Raw genomic sequence first — 18,531 nt, 5'->3', positions numbered from 1 at the left:
AGTTAGTAGTTTTCGGAATATATACTGTATTTCTTTCATGTGCTAAAATTAGTCGTTTTATTCTGCGTTGAATCTATACTATTACTGAATTTTCAATACGAATCAAATGTTGGTCTATTTCATCAGAATGGGCAGCAGCTCCAGCTGCAATGTACCTGCACATTAGTGGAATGACATCAGGACTTCGTGATGCAAGGGTAATGGGTCTGATGTTCATTTTCTCACTAAATGAAAATGCCTCTTTTTTTCCTTTCTCACTTGCATTTTAGAAATCAAACACTTGCACAACTACAACTTTTTATTAGCATTATGTGACAATCATTATTGACTTCAAAGTAAAATACAGTTTTATTCTCTAGTGCTGTTTAATGTGTAGGCATGTTACATCCCTACTTCCGACCTAATGCTGACAGACAGCTTATGGCAGTGTAAAACAGGACCATTTTGTAAACACCTGTCAAAAATTTAAAAGCAACTACAGTTGTCAAAAATCAATTTACAAATTTACACTCTTATTGTTAGAATAAAGTACAAAACGTATACTCGTACTTTCCTTTCACCCTCCGCCCTTAGCAGAAACTTTCAAGATCCAGATGGCATAACCTATTTTCCATTGTAAAGAATTCCAGCTTAAAAAATGTAAGCAAATGAAATAAAATTCTTCCAGGCAAGTGATGAAATGTGAGCACATCGCTCTGGGAAGTGCTTTATATGGGAGCATTTTATGCGTCAATTTTCACATAGATCATATGGGATAGTTTGATGGACCAGATAAAAAGAGCATGGGGAAGCACATTAAGTGGGAGCGTCTTGACAGAGTTAAGTGTACTTAAGTGTAAAACAGGAAATTAAGCAAGATGAAATTGCATTTCAGGATTTATTACGAAGGTGTGAAACCTGTATCTTGAGGGGACATAATTTCGAACAGATTCTATAAATATACGTAAGTATACTTATTTCAAAATCTGATAACACTTTCTTCATATTGAACAAATACATTCATCTAAATGAAAATCAGGTTTAAATTCCTGCATACCAAAGCACTTAACATTTTCACGTCTTTCAAAATTTCCGTAAGAGAGAAAGAGAAATCTCAATGTTTTATCTGCAAATGAGATGGAGAACTAATTCATCATACTTCTAGATGTTCTGAAGCTTTCAATGAATTCCATAATCTCATAATAATAAGTTTTCAAAATAATTGGAGATTTATAAACTCGTCATTTTTTCCCTTGTCCATTTGTGGATTCTCAATCGCAAATGCTGCTTCAAATTTTCATATGCTCAGCTGTAGTAAGTCGAAAGGATGCAACTGCACTTTTCTTGGATACTCAGGAATTATATTTTGTACATTGAGACTCTCCCATCTTTTATTTGCAATTTCGTGGAAATGGTTGATATTTTGAGTTGATTAATCTCTCAACTATTGAAAATGATAAAGTTAACATGATTTTTTTTAAATATTAAACATGTTTTAAACATAGGGTTGGCAGATGGGTATTGTAAAAATTAGCGAAATTCCAGATCATTTTAAGAAAAATTCGGGAAACTGGCATTTTAGACATTTTAAATTTATCACATTGTTTATTAAATTAAATAAGGTTATTTATTCATAAAATTAATATCCCACTAATATCATATAACAAAATGGTAGGCCTACATGCAGATATCAGCATTCAGATTGTTTGCACTGTATATCCTACAAAAATTCCTTATTAATAATAATGTTTGTTTGGAAAAAAGTTAAATTTTGGCTACATAAAGTCAGGAGCACCAACTGTAAATTCATTACTGTACATTTTATAACATGATTTTATATTGTAAACAATTATGCTAAAATATAATAACCAGAAAACGAGAAAAATAACTTCTATGGAAAAAAAAAAAAAAAAGACATGTTTTGATGATATACTTTTAAGCATTGTTTATTATTAACGGAGAAATAATAAAGATAACAGAGATTCTGTTGGCTTAAAAATTATTATCATTATATAGTTTTAAACGTTTTCTTTAAAACATGTTTTAATCAACAGATATTGTTTTAAACAATTTTGAACACTCTTTTTTAAACATGTCAACTCTAACTACAGTAGCATGCAAATTAATCCGAACACCACATATTTTTACATTTTCTGTCATTGTTGGCCTCACAGCTGCTCATACCGCTTTAATTGACATCTGTAGTACGTGTAAATTCCATTGTTGAAGGTCTGTCGTTATTTTTTTATAATATGTGACATTTTGCCAGTTGTTTTGTACTTATAAGCATTTCAGTTGTGTTGAAGACTTAATACTGCAATCCTGTGTACATTCTGTCGTCTTCACAAATGGATACAACTCCACGAAAACGGTCTAAAATTATAACATTAGCAGAGCATTCTTCTATGACACAGAGGCAAATTGCTGCAGAATGTCACATCGGGTTGACTACTGTTAATTTGATCATAAATTGATACAGGGAGACTGGATCCATCACACCCCAGAAAAAAGGAAACTGTGGCCAGAAAAGGAAGACTTCACCTGCAGATGATCGTTTAATTGTCAGGAAAAGTAAATTAAATCCTAGACTAACTGCTGTCGACTTAACCCGTGAGTTAATGGCTACCACTGGGGCGAATATTCATGTCACAACAGTGCGGCGTAGGCTTTTGGAAGCTGGACGAAGGGCTAGTAAGCCTATTAAGAAGCAACTGCTAACCCCTGTTATGTGCAAAAAACGCTTAATGTGGGCAAAATTACATCAACACTGGACAGTGAATGACTGGAAGAATGTACTTTTTTCCGATGAGTCTCATTTCGAGGTCCATGGCCACCGTGTTTCTTACGTACGGAAAGGATCCGAAAAAGTAACAGCAGCTCATCTCCAACAAGCACCCAAATACCCCCCTAAAGTAATGTTTTAGGGTTGTTTTACACATGAAGGGCCTGGAGCATTAATACCCATCAAGGGAATGATGAATTCTGACAAATATATTCACTTATTGGAAACCAGAATCGTACCCCAGCTGCAAAAATCATTTCCGGATGGCAGAGGTGTGTTCCAACAAGACCTGGCACCATGCCATATGTCTCGAAAAACTACAGAATTCTTCAACAAGAAGAATATTCAGGTACTCCCCTGGCCAGGCAAATCACCCGACATCAACCCCATTGAGAACATGTGGTCAATTTGCAAAAGAAGAATGCAAAAAATGGATTGTTCTACAAAGGAGAAGATGATTTCTGCCCTCATTGGTGTATGGTTTCGCGATGAAGAAATGAAGAATATTTGTGGGAAATTAGTGGAATCCATGCCAAATCGTCTCAGAGCTGTTATTAGGAACAAGGGAGGCCACATAGATTACTGAGGTATGTCTTAGATCCTTTTTTTTTATCCCATTTGAGTGTTTTTGCATAAGTAATTACGGTGTTCGGATTAATTTGCACGCTACTGTATAACATTGTGAAAACTATCTCATATTTGTGGAAGCTTGTGTGCTTGTTAAAACTTACTGATTAACAATTTGAAAATATTAATTACACTGACTGGCACTCAACTATGTAACTTTGATGTAGCCCTTAATGTATTTGAGGGTGTTTATGAAGTGTATCTGAATTCCAACAGCAGGCCTACTCTAAGCACTTCATACTTAAGAATGCATAGACGTCCAATAAGCTTAAGGCAAATGTTTAACAGAAGAGGATTTTATATTTGATTCTTTCAGTGAAGTGAAATTTTAGCTAGAAATGCCAGAATTACTGAAGTGTCCGTATTTCCCCAAACTATCGCATATATTTTTTAAGTTGTAGCAATTGTCTCAGTGATGTATTGAATGCATATAGTTTCCATTAGTCAATCGATTCTAACAGTCAACTATAAAACCCGCATAATTAATTTTTCCTTGAATGAAGAACTCTTGTATGTATACATACATGTATTCAAATTTGCAAATGGAATGACATACACTGTATTATAATTTTTCACTTCCACCAATTCTAATTATAACAACATTCCATTTGCTTGATCAACTATTCCATATAAAACATGAAAGTCAAAGCTTCTTAATGGTTCCTGCTGCAAAATTTAAAAACTTGTTTAAAAAATCAAGACCCTTGATACTTTAATGCAAGTGAACAGTGTAGATACAAATCTATGTGTATAATGAAGTGCAAATTGCTTATTGATTTCATATGGTACAGCAGTTAATGCTTCTTATGTCAATTTAAAAGAGAGGAAATTATTCCGAATAGACTGTAGTCACAATTCAAGAACAATGTCACATTCTACCTATTTCCAACAGCGAATTCTTTCATACTAAGGAAAGTAAACAGTTTTTGTAACAAGTTATAATATTACAAATTTACACTGCTGTATACAAAAAACTGCGAAAGAATGCAAGAAAACATATTTCATTAAAATGTTAAAATTCATATGTATGAAGGGAACAATTCTATTCCTCTCATCTCGCGCCCCAAAACTGCCGAGAAGTTGCAAACAAGGAGAAATGAGATTTATGTAAATGCAATTGTTTGTGTTTCCTGTGGGACTATGTCTTTCCTTGCTTCAATGTAAGAAGGTTTCCCTTCTTTTTCAACATCACACCACCTTTACTCCCAAAGTCCGACACTTTCACCAGCATTTGTTTTGTGTTTTGAACATTTGACGACGTCTTCCTCTCCTGCTGCTCATTGTCAGCATAGATATCTGAAAGTATTGTCTCACTTTCTATGTCAGCCGTTTGAGCAGATTCCAGCAAAGCTACAACAACATTTGAATCCTCAGTTATAGAAGAACTTTCCTTCATATTGCTAACATCTGTTATTGTAACAGGATCATTTGAGATGGAAATTATAGTAATGACAGAATCAGAATTCGAGAGAATGGCACCGCCATCTACCACTGTCTGAACTTCTGATATGACTTCACCGGATTCATCTGTGGAGAGAATGTATTCACCTTCATTCGAAGTCGCAAGCAGTGTAGGCTCAAGTCTTGGAGGTAAAAGTGCTTGTGGAATGTCTTTCGTTGAACCAAAGTCCTCGGCGGAGATAAGAAGTGAAGATACATCTTCTGTTGTTGTTTGTTTTAAAGTAAGTTCATCCTGAGGTGGCAAAATTGTCGGATCAGATTCAACATGATCTGGAGTTATCGCATCATTTTCTGCAGAAATTTCTGGGGGATTCGTAACTGTAATATCTAGCGGTTGGGGGTCATCAACATCTGGTGACACGTTGCCAGGCCTCTCGGTCTGTACCAGATTTTGAAGTTTGTGTAGCTGTTTGATTTTATTGAGGTGTTTAATTTTTGTTCTTGTAACCTTAATTTGATTCGTATTGAAAACAACTTTCTTCTTTGATTTCTCTGCAGCAGGGTTGTTTGTATCTACAGAAGATTCCCTCTCATCTGACTCAGAGTTTAGATTTTCACCACCTGTGAGCTTTCCTTCTGCTGCAGCTTCTGCAGCAGCTTTGTTACCTCTGCGGACATGTGTTAAAAGGTGGCGCGTGAGAGAGCTTTGAAAATTGTAACTTACACCACATATTGTACATGAAAATTCTTTGTCCCCCTCATGAATAAGCAAGTGTCTCGCGTAATTGCTGTGTTTTGCAAAATCTTTGCCACATCTTTCACAATTGTAAGGTTTTACTTCCACATGGATTTTTCTATGGCAATTGAGGTCACCGATATGAACAAAAGCCTTGCTACAAATATCACAAACATGTGGTTTTATACCGGTGTGAATGAACTTATGCTTTTGATAACTGCTATTATCTGGGAAACGTTTCTTGCATATTTCACACTGGTAAGGCCTCCCCTCTTGATTATGAACAGTTATGTGACGACGAAGAGAGCCAAGAGTTCCGAAGCTTTTCTTGCAGATCTTACAGGACCACGGTTTGTCACCAGAATGAATCTTTCTATGGCGGGACAGAGTAGAAGCATCAAGGAATGTCTTTTCACATAAATCACACTTATAAATACGCTCTCCTGTATGAGTGTTGATATGTCTCTTCAAATGACTACTGTGTTTAAAAGTTTTTGAACATATTGCACAAGGAAAATTTCGGTCCAATTCACTTCCACTGCCACTGCCATCTGCATCAGATGTTCCATTAAGTACCTTACGCTGACGGCCACGTTGGATGGGAACTGGAAGACGAATTACTTGGGAAGTGGAATGTTGTTTCACTGTGCTGTCATCGTCAATAACGAAAGACGTTGTAACAGTGACATTGACTTTGTCAGGGTCACCAGCATTACTGTGATTAGACACTTCATCATCTAATTCTATTTTTGGTACAATCTGGATTGTAGCTGTTTTCGTAACTCCTTCAATATTTGGAGGAACTTCTATTATTCTATATACAGTGACTGGAGCATCTTTCAATTTTGACTTCTTTTTCTGTGATGTCTGAATGTTCACCTCCATAGTTCCCACGAAATATAAATCCTGAAAATTCAAATAATATTAGTAAAAATTGATTATTACAATAAAATATCACTTCCCTATCAGCTTACAAAACATTTATGAATTGCAAAATGCTGTATAGAGATCAGATGTTTTCTTTTAATTTCTATCCTACATGAATGAAATTCTTTTAGCAATGGGTTGTTCATAAGTCAGTTTACCAAAATGTATGAATCCTTGTGCAAAAACAACAGCTTAGTATACTGATTACAATTGTAATTTTGTAGAGAGTTTGGCGACACAAGTCAAATTAATCAACAATTGGTGACGAATAAACAGTTTCCAGTTTATGTTTGCTTCTCGCTTTAATTTGAACAGTTTCATTGACATGGACCGCCAACTCATAATCCAAGAAAGTGCATTTTTACTTCGGAATTGGTGATATTGTCATAAAAAGTGCTGTTGTGTTAAATAAGTTTAATGCTAACCTCTTCCACTCTTATTCATTTATTACACCCTCAAGACAAGCTATTCTTTAACTTATGTTTCAAAGGACAGATAATGTAGCAGATGCTTCTAGATGTTGTTGCACTAAAAGTTTACAATGGAAGAAAATAAAGAAAAGTTGGCATTATGGCTTGTTCAAGGTCCATATTAATCAACTAGAACAGTGTCTGCAGAGTTTGAAATTTCAATAACAAGTCTAAGACGCATGTTATAGGCCTCAATTCAATCCATGCTGACCAAACTTCTGCACTCTCTACATGAGGTTGACAGGGACTGGTGGGTAGAATTTTGTGAGTGGTGGGTGTCTAATACAAAAGGAACAGGATCCAAATTTCTACAAAAATGTTTATGGGCGGATGAATCATATTTCAAGATAAGTAGCAGATTCAATAGTCATAACGGTGTTTACTTGAGAGGCAGTAATATATAATAATAATAATAATAATAATAATAATAATAATAGCAATAAAATAATAATATAATAATAACAATAATAATAATAATAATAATAATAATAATAATAATAATAATAATAATAATAATGTAATTTGGATGCCTGCATGATAGGAACTGAGAATAAATATCTACTTCTAAAGATACAAACATTTAAGTATTTATATTGTAAATATGGTGTCTTTTAATAATGCAAGACTGTTGATGTTGTACATATTGTAACTTTAGTGTCTTAACAATGCAACATTTTTCATATTGTACTTATTGTATGTAACTTATATATCGTATATTTTTTTTATTTTAGTAGGTTATTTTACGACGCTTTATCAACAGCTTAGGTTATTTAGCATCTGAATGAGATGAAGGTGATAATGCCGGTGAAATGAGTCTGGGGTCCAGCACCGAAAGTTACCCAGCATTTGCTCATCTTAGGTTGAGGGAAAACCCCGGAAAAAACCTCAATCAGGTAACTTGCCCTGACCGGGAATCGAACCCGGGCCACCTGGTTTCGCGGCCAGACGCGCTGACCGTTACTCCACAGGTGTGGACTATATCGTATATGTTGCAAATAAGTTCATATCAAATATGTAAAGATGTGGTAGTATTTAGTATAGTCGTTAGTCACTATTTTTCTGTTGTTTATTAACTCGACTGTAGACACCACGGAGTTTATGAGTGACTGACGGCCTTGTTTACTTGATTACATGTCCGTCAGTCACTCATAAACTCTGTGTTTAAATTCTTTGTACTGGCGTAATGGTTTCAGTGCAGACAAATTGATGCTAACTGCTTAAGAACTCCTAACCCTGATTATGAGTAACCACATGACTTCACCATGTAACCTTGTTGTCAACAAAAAACAAGATTCGGCAAAATGCTAACCCAATACCAAGAGGGTTACAGCATTTTGCCAAGCTACATACTAAATGAGAGAAAAAATTAATTTTCCGAGAGTTAATTCCTTTTACATACTCTAGAATGGTCATAAACAAATAGTATGGTGTGAAAATATCAAATTTTCAATTTTGTGAATTATAACATTTTACCTTAATACCATCGATATAATTATAAAATTTGACAATTGACGGTAAGTGGTTTGAACTTATTTGGGTAGTATAGATTTTCCAAAAAAGCTGTGGAGCACCTATGTTCTTCCACTTTTTTTTTATTTTCTTCAACAGGATCAGTGGCATAGGCAGGGGGGCTCAGCGGGCTGAACCCCCCCACTTTACAGGTTATATTTTAAACTTACATTAGATTTAAATCATGAAGAAATAATCCACCATTGAAGTTGCGAGTCCGACACCTGGAAAAAAAGAAAAAAAAAACAGTTTGACTGTTTCTACCGACAAAGACCAATATTTATAACAACAAAGCCTTTATATTTATACCGACAAGTTGTTTTCAATTGGCCGATGATTTTCAAATAAATTATGAAGCTACCATTCTCAATACAATATTAAGATTTAGTAAGTTACTTAGAGTCGGCGTCTGTTAATTCTCTTTGTAATGACAGAGAATGGAGTTGCTTTATAACAATTTTTGGGGAATCTAAATTGATTTTAAATTGAATACTATTATTGTCTTTTAAATATATGCGTGTAAGTTATGGGCAAATTTCTCAAATGATGTTCCCGAAACTTGGTTCCCCATCTTAACTTCCTTGATACATCACTAGATAGGAAGGATGTTCTGAGCCTACTTTTATTTTCATTGTATATAAATTTTATTTTGTTTTATTTTTTACGAATTTCTATATACTTTTAATAGTCTCACGTACCACCTCTCCCTTCTCCAGAACTTTTTATAATAATAATAATAATAATAATAATAATAATAATAATAATAATAATAATAATAGTAATAATAATAATAATAATAATAATAATAATAATAATAATAATAATAATAATAATAATAATAATGGTTTATTCAATCTGGCAGAGTTAGGGCATATGGCCTTCTCTAACACTCAACCAGGAGTTAAACTGTGTTGCAAAAAACACTACAAATTTACAAAGTACTACACTACAATTTTACACACAAAACTGAATAAGATAATAATAATAATGTAATGTAAACAACAAGTAAGTAGAAATCACACATAATATATAACATACAGAAAGAAAGGAAAAAGCATAATAAAATGTGAACAGCAGGTCAAAATAAATGAGACAAAGTATAAAAAAATAAGACAATTATTGATGATGATAATAATAATAATAATAATAATAATAATAATAATAATAATAATAGTCATAAAATAGTGAAGTACAAAGCATACAATGAACACAATATTTTTAGGTACACAGTAAGGAAAGTTATGATTATATATAGCTCAAGTTACAGTATCACATTATAGATATACCATTATCGGGAAATATGAAAACAAAAAGATAAAATAAGTTAAATATCACTAGAACATAAAAAAAAATGTGAATACGTGGAAACATGCAATACAACACTTGTCATAATAGTAAGTTAGTTTGGCAACTCGTCGTAAGATAATTTTCTAACTTTGATTTGAATGATTTCAATGTTCAGCAGCCTTTGACTTCAGGCGGCAGAGAGTTCCAGTGACGAGAGGTAGCAACAGTGAAAGATGAGGAATACAGAGATGATGTGTGAAGTGGAATTTCTAGCGTGTTATCACGTTGTGATCGAGTATTAATATTATGATAGCAAGAGAGTGTATGAAAATGGGCGAATAAATAAGAGGGGGGATGAAGTGTGCATAATTCGATATAAGAGAGAAAGCGAGTGCAGATTTCTCCTCTCATGTAACCTAAGCCATGATAACTTCTCGAAAGAAGGTGAGATATGATCATAGTATCGAACATTACAAATGAAGCGGACGCACACATTGTGAACACGCTGTAGTTTCTGAGCAGAATCAATCCTGAGATCACTGAACAAAACGTCGCAATAATCGAAGTGAGGTAGAATGAGTGCCTGTACCAGCGTCTGTTTTAATTTAGATGGATAATGATACAATCTTTTTAGTGAATGGAGAATATAGAATGCCTTCTTACATGTATATTTAATATGCGTATCCCAAATGAGATTAGATTCGAAATGCACTCTGAGATTTTTTATGGTAGAGCTAGACAGGATGATTGTTTTATTCAGTTTCACAGGTGGGATATTCAGGCCATTGACATAGGAATTAATCTATGGTTCGCGAACAGAATAGCCTGTGATTTAAATGCGTTTAGGTTAAGTCCAAACTGTTGAGACCGGGAAGAGATGGAATCGAGATCTTCATTATGACTCACCTGATGCCTTCCCACGCTTTCCTAATGTGTAAATTCGTTTTTCTGTGATTTCAGACCACTGTACAACAATGCTGTAGATGTAGAGCATCAGAGATCAACTCCCTCCAGAATAATTGACTTCATATCGCTATGTGAGAAAAACAGAGAAGAAACAGAATGTCAGAATTCATAAGTAATCATATTCAGACACCGAAATCATTGTAGTGGCATGTGTCTTTTACATTCAGCAGTTTATTACTAATTCTTTTGGCAAAGATTTTTATGCCATAAAATTAGCACCTCAATGCCCCTTCATGTTTCTGTGGTCCATTTTTATCAATTTATAAACAAAATTACATTGAAATACGTTCACTGTTCGTCATTTTCAGGAGGGATAGAAAGGTGTAACATTTTTCTAAAGGAGCTTGGTGGCCAAAGTTCTAAAAAATTATTACAATATTAACATCCTTTTAAAAAACAAGGTGTTGGTATTTTTGTAGCATTTTTTTTTTTTCACTTTATTGTGCTTTCCGATACTGAAAGCCTTACAGCTTATGTTTAAACGAACATTAATTCTGCTGAGAATAAAGCCCAAAGAGAGACCTTTACCCCGTATCTCACATAAATGGTAATGTAATCCCCATTTGTTTGGTTGATAGGCTTTCCCCTCTACTCACACTCTTTACCATCGGTGAAGGGGAAGATGCTACTGGCTATCTTACTAACATTCGACTAATTGACTTTGAACATAGTGAACATTCTTATTATTGAAAACGTTTACCGGTAATCTATATTTCGAAAATCTATATTAAGCATTTATATTTCATTTTATTGTTGTTTATATCAACTGGCACATTAAAAAGCTACCGACAGCAGATGATAAATGTTTTCTTCACTGCTAGTTGCTACTCTACAGCATAAACAACGGGACAATCTGCACTGTGTCACTCCCCCCTGACTTCATAATACAAACTAGCATCCCTTTATTTAATTAATTATTAGTTGAACATTTTGTAAAAACGACACTAAAATATACTGAAACATGTAATTGTCAAACATCTGTGTCACTGTATTTTATATCCATTTATGTATTTTATTTAATATTTTATTTTCTTGTGTGAACAACTTGGGGGGTGCAGGTATAAGAGGTAACAGCTACCAGTCTATTATACTGACGGACTCAGGACAAGTAGAAGGGGAAAGAAATGCCTTTGCATCCTCTCAACTTGTACGAAATGTCGTTTAGGCATCATGTTCAGAGGTTTTGAATAATGATTAAATATGAAAACTTTGCTAAAATATTTAACATTTAGAAAAAAAGGAGTGTAAAAGAATGAGTCATTCAAGATGAACTCTTACGTTAGGAAATTGCAAAATTAGTTATGAATGCGTGTGCAGCCATTCTTTTACGGATGAGAAAAGGAAAAGTTGAATTCTAGTCAAGATCTTTCAGCATCTGTTGATGAAACACTTATAAATTACAATAAACATTAAAGAGTTCATTACAGAAATTTGTGTGCATCACTGTACATCTTATAAATGGCTAAAACCCTTTTGATGCAACTTTGCCTAGTTATATTGTTAAGACTCAGTCACTGTTGTTTATTGTAAGTTAAATATTACATGCACCCAGACAAAATATTGTAGCCACAAAGAAAATGAAATGTATGAACTAAGTCGCTTGAAGAACATCATAGACATGACAATTCACCTTGTCATCAGTTCGGACTGTAAGAAAACAAGTTATGTTTCTTGCATCTTCTTTCAGAAATGGAAAGAGAGAAAGAAATCAGTGAAACCTAGTCCGTAAATATGTTGTTTAGTAATGTAAGCCCATGAAGAACGACCAGCTGAATGCTAGCCTCACGTCCACATGCCTCAGCAGAGGTGAACGATCATCCAACCAATATGGAAGTAACATTTGGTCAGCATGATTATTTCCCCTCTTTGTTATAGCTGTTTTCGAAAGTGAATATCGAAACATATCGTAGCTCCCCAAATTCATCACGATTCTGGGTAGGCACTGGTCCCACACACTGGCAGAAATTTCATGAGAAAATTCCTTCACTGCGATGATTCATTAATTTGGTGTTAAACACTCTCATTTCTTTTTTCTAAATTTACAATGACATATTCATACAACCTCATCTATTAATCAGTACAACAGAAGTCGACTCAACCTGGAATAGGTCTACAGAATGCAAGCTGATCAGCTTATTCGAAATATTATTAATTTTTGACATTTAATGAAATTCTGTCGATAGTATGTGCCAATAACAACTAAATCCAAAAGTATACTGGTTAATTTATATCCTAATAATTTTACATAGGTAACAAATTTATTAAAACTGTAATATTTGTAATATCTGATACAGTTTAATAGTTTCCATTTGGGTCATTCCATGAAAATGTGACATTTTCACGAAAAATAAAAATCTCACGAATCTCTCCTCGTTATATGGCTTTTTTTTCGCTATGATCCGAATTTTTTTTAATCTGACGACACTGACTGCGTAACAACACGTAAGTGGGAGAAAAATCACAAAGAAGTCTATGGTTTAAGAGCGCGAAATTATCTATTGGAAATCACATATTTGAATGCACATTTAAGGCAAATAAATCATTACTTATGTTAAATTCAATTACTAATGAAGTGCTGACCTTTGTTAATAATTATAATGCATAGAAACCGTAATACAATGATTATCGTGTTTGATTACAATTATTACGAAGAAAGGTTGAGAGTTCGTGTGTCACGCTCAGATGGACATTTGTTTATATTTCTTCAAAACCATTTAATTTTTTCATGTTTCATAAATGTAAAAGTGAGAAACATCACATAACAATCAACTTCTTATATGGACAACATTTTGATTTATGTACAAATTCTACAATAAAACCACGTGACACACGTAATACAATGACTGTGACACAAACAAAAATGTCATGTTCGTGTGTCACTAAATTTTATCCTAAAATCCAGTTACAATTTTTTTTTGTTATTGGAAGTCTTTATGCCTAAACATAATTAGTAGTGGAATTTCAAATACTTGTTGGTGATTCAGATAATTGTGAGTGTGTGTGCACACGTACCTGTGTGTTTTTTTTTTCAATGTAGTAGTATTTTTAGTAGTAGTATTTATTTATTTAACTTGGTAGAGATAAGGCCGTCAGGCCTTCTCTGCCCCTCTAATAGGAGATTCCAACTATAATATGAAGAATAAAATTACAATTAGTATTAAATTTACAATTACAATTACAAATAAAATTACGATTAGTATTAAATTTACAATTACAATTACAATAAAAATCAAAGTACGAAAAGATTACCTGACTAATTAAATGCACATATACTGTAGGTTAAACACTCTTGAAAACATGTGTTACATAACTGTTGTAAGAGGGAAAGGAACTGGCTACGCTACCCTATCATCTCCTGGTCTAGTTGCCTCATAAGTGGTGCCTTCCTGGTATCATTTGTGAGGTTCACACCTGTCTTCGGACATTTGACTAAACAACAATTGTTGTAAAAATATAGTGTGCAGACCTAGAATTCGTATAAAACATTTAATTTATGCCTGAAGTTCGTATAAAATATATATATTTTTTTAATTCTTTGAATTAAAAACTTACAAAAATTGGTTTATGTTAATTTATTACATATAAAAAAACATACTTATACAATACATTTTTATAATAGGTAGGTAGCCACCATACTAGGCCTATATATAAATAAATTGGTGTAATTATTTGCACATTAGGTAAATGGTACTAAATTTCTGATATTAATTTAAAATGGTTTTATTTAATAATATTAATTAACTTTCCCTATGTATCATTTAATAATTCTGAAAGATAGGCCTTTTTTAATCTATATTAGTTGTTCTATTAATATCATAAATATTAAATATAATTATTAAAACATTTCTTGATAGTATTTTCAAGAATTTAAGTTGGGCTCATTACTTGGTTGGATTTTTTCCGAGGTTTTCTCCAAATGTGAGGCGAATGTCAGGTAATCTATGGCGAATCCTCGGCCTCATCTTGCCAAATACCATTTCGCTATCACCAATCCCATTGACACTAAACAACCTAGTCGTTGATACAGTTTCGTTAAATGACCAAGTAAAAAAAAAAAAAAGACATCAAATATACAGGGAAAGTTACAAAAGGTTGTGGTGGCGAAGAATTTAAAGTGTCTGTGATGTTCAAGGAAGGGAAGTACTACAAATGGCTGACATATTGGTGCATTCGTCACATGACACTACACAGGAAATATCACCATATATGGTTGTAAACAACCGTGGATATTTTAAATTTGAAAGTGTATTTTTAGTGCCATCTAGTGTTGTTCTGTATAATAAGAACTATAGGCATAGTTTATAAGTCTGTCACAAGAAGTGATGTATTATATTGCATTTAAAACAATTAGTAGCCAACATTACAGAAATGTTTGTGTGTCACAACATATTTGCAATAATTTATTTCTTAATGGCAATGTTATTTTTTTTAAGTTTGTGATTTAGCAGTTACATGTACTACACAAGTGCCTTAATTTTTTTGGAAAACAACTGAATACATTTATGTCATTTGGCACAATAATATGAACATTTTCCATTTTGATAATAAATCAAGTGGCAAGAAAATTTTCGTGTGTCACACCACATAATATGTCATATTTTTTACATTATTAATTATTACTTTTCATAAAGAATTTGTGTTTATATTTAGGAATGCTTATGTTAAAAGACAGTAATGTCTTTTTCATGAACTACTAAGTATTTAATTAAATATCCTGCGAAGATCATAGTTACTTCGAAAATGTTACGTGTGTCACTATGGAATGACCCATTTCATTCATTAGGCAATTACAAAAACTGAAATAAACACTGTCCTACACATATAAAACCCTACATTACAATATAAAAGAATTAATTAAAAGAACTGATTAAAATTGTAGACCTATTTTGAATTCATTTATTTAAAAAATGGGTAAGAAATTAACCAATTAATTACATAACTCATGATCAAAAATAATAATATTCAGTCTTTTCACACTATCGTCAGGCCTATTAAACAGTTTTAATCCAATAACATTTAAACTATTTAACCTATAATAGGGTATATCAAACAATGATTGGCTTCTGGTGTTATATGTGTGAATTTCCTTTCAACTGTATTGTTACTCTCATGCTTTTCTACATTTAATAAACACTGAAAAATATATACGTAGATTAAGTTAATTACTGTAAGAATCTATTTAATGAAAACGGTTTTGCAGCATGCTCTCAATGTTGACTTGGATATTATTCTAATAGGTCTAATAGCATTTTTTTGCAACAACAAAACACCACTAATACTGCTACTAGGCTATTTCCCCATAGAAATTATATGTACTAAATTGTCAAGGGTAATTACTGTTTTTAGGAACTTAAGGTCATTTGGTCTCAACAGAAACTCTCAGACAGCTATAGTTTGCACTATTTGAATCGCACATGAACTATGGAATTCGTATATGGGGAAGTGCAACAGGATTCAATAGCATGTTATTACTGCAAAAAAGGGCACTGTGGGTAATATTCAACAAAAATACCAAAGTATCATGTAGGCCACTATTTCCAGAGTTACAGGTAACGTCAGTTTACAGTTTATTCATTTACAGAATCTTTATCTTCCTTAGATCTAATATAGATCTTTATCAACCTAGATCAGAAGTACATTCAACACTAGAAATAAATATATATTTGGTGCAAATTCAGTGTAAGTTCCAATACTTGCTTTTTTTAATGGCATCAAAATATTTAATAAGCTACCATTGGAGGCGAAAAAGGTATCAATAAATAGGTTTAAGTCCTGTGTACATACAGTATATTTGCTGAATAGAGCTTTCTACTCAATGAATGAATTCATGGAGTGTGATGTAAATACTGTATTTTAGAAATGTAATCCTTTATATTTCAATTTTTCTTTTTGTCTTTGTGTAAATGTGTTAAACTGCATCACATTCTGTTTATTTGTTGGGCATGTGCGAGTGTATGTGTGCGTGTGTATATTATCTAATCTGAAGATGTCATATCCAGGCTTTATATACTGGTTTCTGACAAATAGCCTGTTATTAATATTACAGGTGTTATTATTATTATTATTATTATTATTATTATTATCACCATAAGACTATAATTTATAATTAATTGAAAAAAGATGCATACTAAGCACACAATACATGATTATCAGGTACAAGTCTCAGGCTCTTTAACAAATATATAACTCTAGACAATTTAGTGCACATATCTAATATAGGTCCATGTGGGGTCAAGATCAATTTTTGATCAATCTTTATACCTAACACTTTGATTTCATTAACATTATTAACAATTTTTACATGATCATTCTCATAGTTCAATCTACAAATAAGATGTTGAGTTTTTTCTTATTAATTATAAGACCGTTAGCTCTAAACCAAATACAAACTTTTTCCATTGTTTGTTTCAAAGTTATTTCAAGTTAGCTCAATTCAGTGTGAACAATTAAAAAAGCAGTATAAGATGATTATTTGTTCGTCACTTTACTCTATATCACATATTTTGTCCTTAATGGTTTCATAAAATACTTTCTTTTTTTAAGTTCCTGCATAACTTATGTTTTCGTTAATGCAATCCATCATATAAATATAAATTAATTATATATAATATTTTCCCTACATACAATGTCAACATATGAGCAGACGAGACTAGTCTTAAATATTTTCTTCGACTAAAAATGCTGCAAACATCTACTGCCATCAAAGCATGTGCCAATTTTGTTTGTACTGCAGTCATTTCATTGTAGTATGGTATATATGAAAAGAAATAGTTTATTAGTTTTGGAAAGTGTAAAAATGGGGTTAGATTGGCATCTTCAGGTTATGTACCATACAAAGACTTTCGTACACGAGTGAATAAAAAAAATAACTACTTATCCTATTAATGTAAAAAATATTATAATAAACACAATCTCGGTAGAATCTCAGTACCAGTATTAATAGAAAACGTTAAATTACTAATACATAACAAAAATAAAGTACGAAATTTCCAATGGCAATCGATCAAACACTTCTTCGTTTAAAAAAATAGACAGTATCGTTTGAGACAGGTTAAATATTAAACTACAAGCTTAAAATTAACTTTACCTTTCCAATTAACAAACACCTCCCTAAATATTTTAATACAAATTTGATCTAATTTAATTCAAAAACACAAAATTCGGCCTCTTCGGCTCAACTGTGAATGGTAACGCCACCAAGTCTTCAGCTATTCACTGCCAACGTAATTACTACGTTGTTTACCTGTGTTTTTAGAAATAGAGAACATAACCTAGGAGAAGATTCATAAACTGTTTATACTCCTTGAAGTGTTCGGTTGTGTTCAACCAGAGCCATCTTCAGTTAAGGCTCTGGTTCAACGCAAGGAAGCCTCTCTTTCTAACTCGTTGGTGTAAGAACAATCCAAAGAGTTTGTAATTATATCACAGTCTAGTAGTGATGGGTCGTTCGCGAACGAACTGACTCTTTTGAACGACTCCCTCCGACGAGCTAGTAACGAGCTAGCTCACTCGTTGAGAGCTGCTCGTTCGCGAGGCACTACCAGCTCCTTCAGCTCGCGACTCTCAACCAGCTCACAGCTCGTTTCACGACTCCCGCTCTCGAATAACCAATGGCCGTCACTGCATGATCACGTGACATCTGTACTGCAGTGTTGCCATACCTACTGATTTAGCAGGAGATTTCCTGTTTTTCCATTGAATCTACTGCCCTACTGATTTTTTTTGTAAAAAGTCGGAATTTCTCCTGCTTTTTTGCATGCTGCAGTCATCAATGGTTCTATGCCCGGATTTTCAATTTATTACTTCAGTATACATATATTATGTCACCACGTCTTATTTCTGCATCT

At 33.1% G+C, this 18,531-nt stretch overlaps 1 protein-coding gene across 4 annotated transcripts; it reads right to left on the bottom strand.

Annotated features, from left to right (window-relative positions):
* Window positions 1–285: 285 nt before the first annotated feature.
* On the bottom strand, window positions 286–18,077 carry LOC138707438 (uncharacterized). Of its 4 annotated transcripts, none has more exons than XM_069836850.1 (5): window positions 17,772–17,914; window positions 13,697–13,809; window positions 10,625–10,751; window positions 8,602–8,655; window positions 286–6,431 (listed from the first exon to the last, which is right to left on the bottom strand). In XM_069836850.1, exon 5 carries the CDS (start codon window positions 6,408–6,410, stop codon window positions 4,527–4,529), a length of 1,884 nt encoding a protein of 627 aa, XP_069692951.1. In that variant the 5' UTR covers window positions 6,411–6,431; window positions 8,602–8,655; window positions 10,625–10,751; window positions 13,697–13,809; window positions 17,772–17,914; the 3' UTR covers window positions 286–4,526. The 4 variants fall into 4 exon arrangements, with proteins under 4 accessions (XP_069692951.1, XP_069692952.1, XP_069692953.1 ...); XM_069836851.1 differs by lacking the exon at window positions 17,772–17,914 and adding an exon at window positions 14,029–14,381; XM_069836852.1 differs by lacking the exons at window positions 13,697–13,809; window positions 17,772–17,914 and adding an exon at window positions 17,928–18,077.
* Between the last annotated feature and the right edge of the window lie 454 nt (window positions 18,078–18,531).

This window comes from Periplaneta americana, chromosome 10 (assembly GCF_040183065.1).
Source record: "Periplaneta americana isolate PAMFEO1 chromosome 10, P.americana_PAMFEO1_priV1, whole genome shotgun sequence".
NCBI lineage: Eukaryota > Metazoa > Arthropoda > Insecta > Blattodea > Blattidae > Periplaneta > Periplaneta americana.
The sequence above is the reverse complement of the archived record's forward strand: the minus strand, read 5'-3'. Positions and strand labels throughout refer to the sequence as shown.

Coding starts and splice junctions, on each gene's coding strand:
- LOC138707438 (XM_069836852.1), bottom strand. CDS start 6,410: ATGGAGGTGAACATTCAGACATCACAGAAAAAGAAGTCAAAATTGAAA.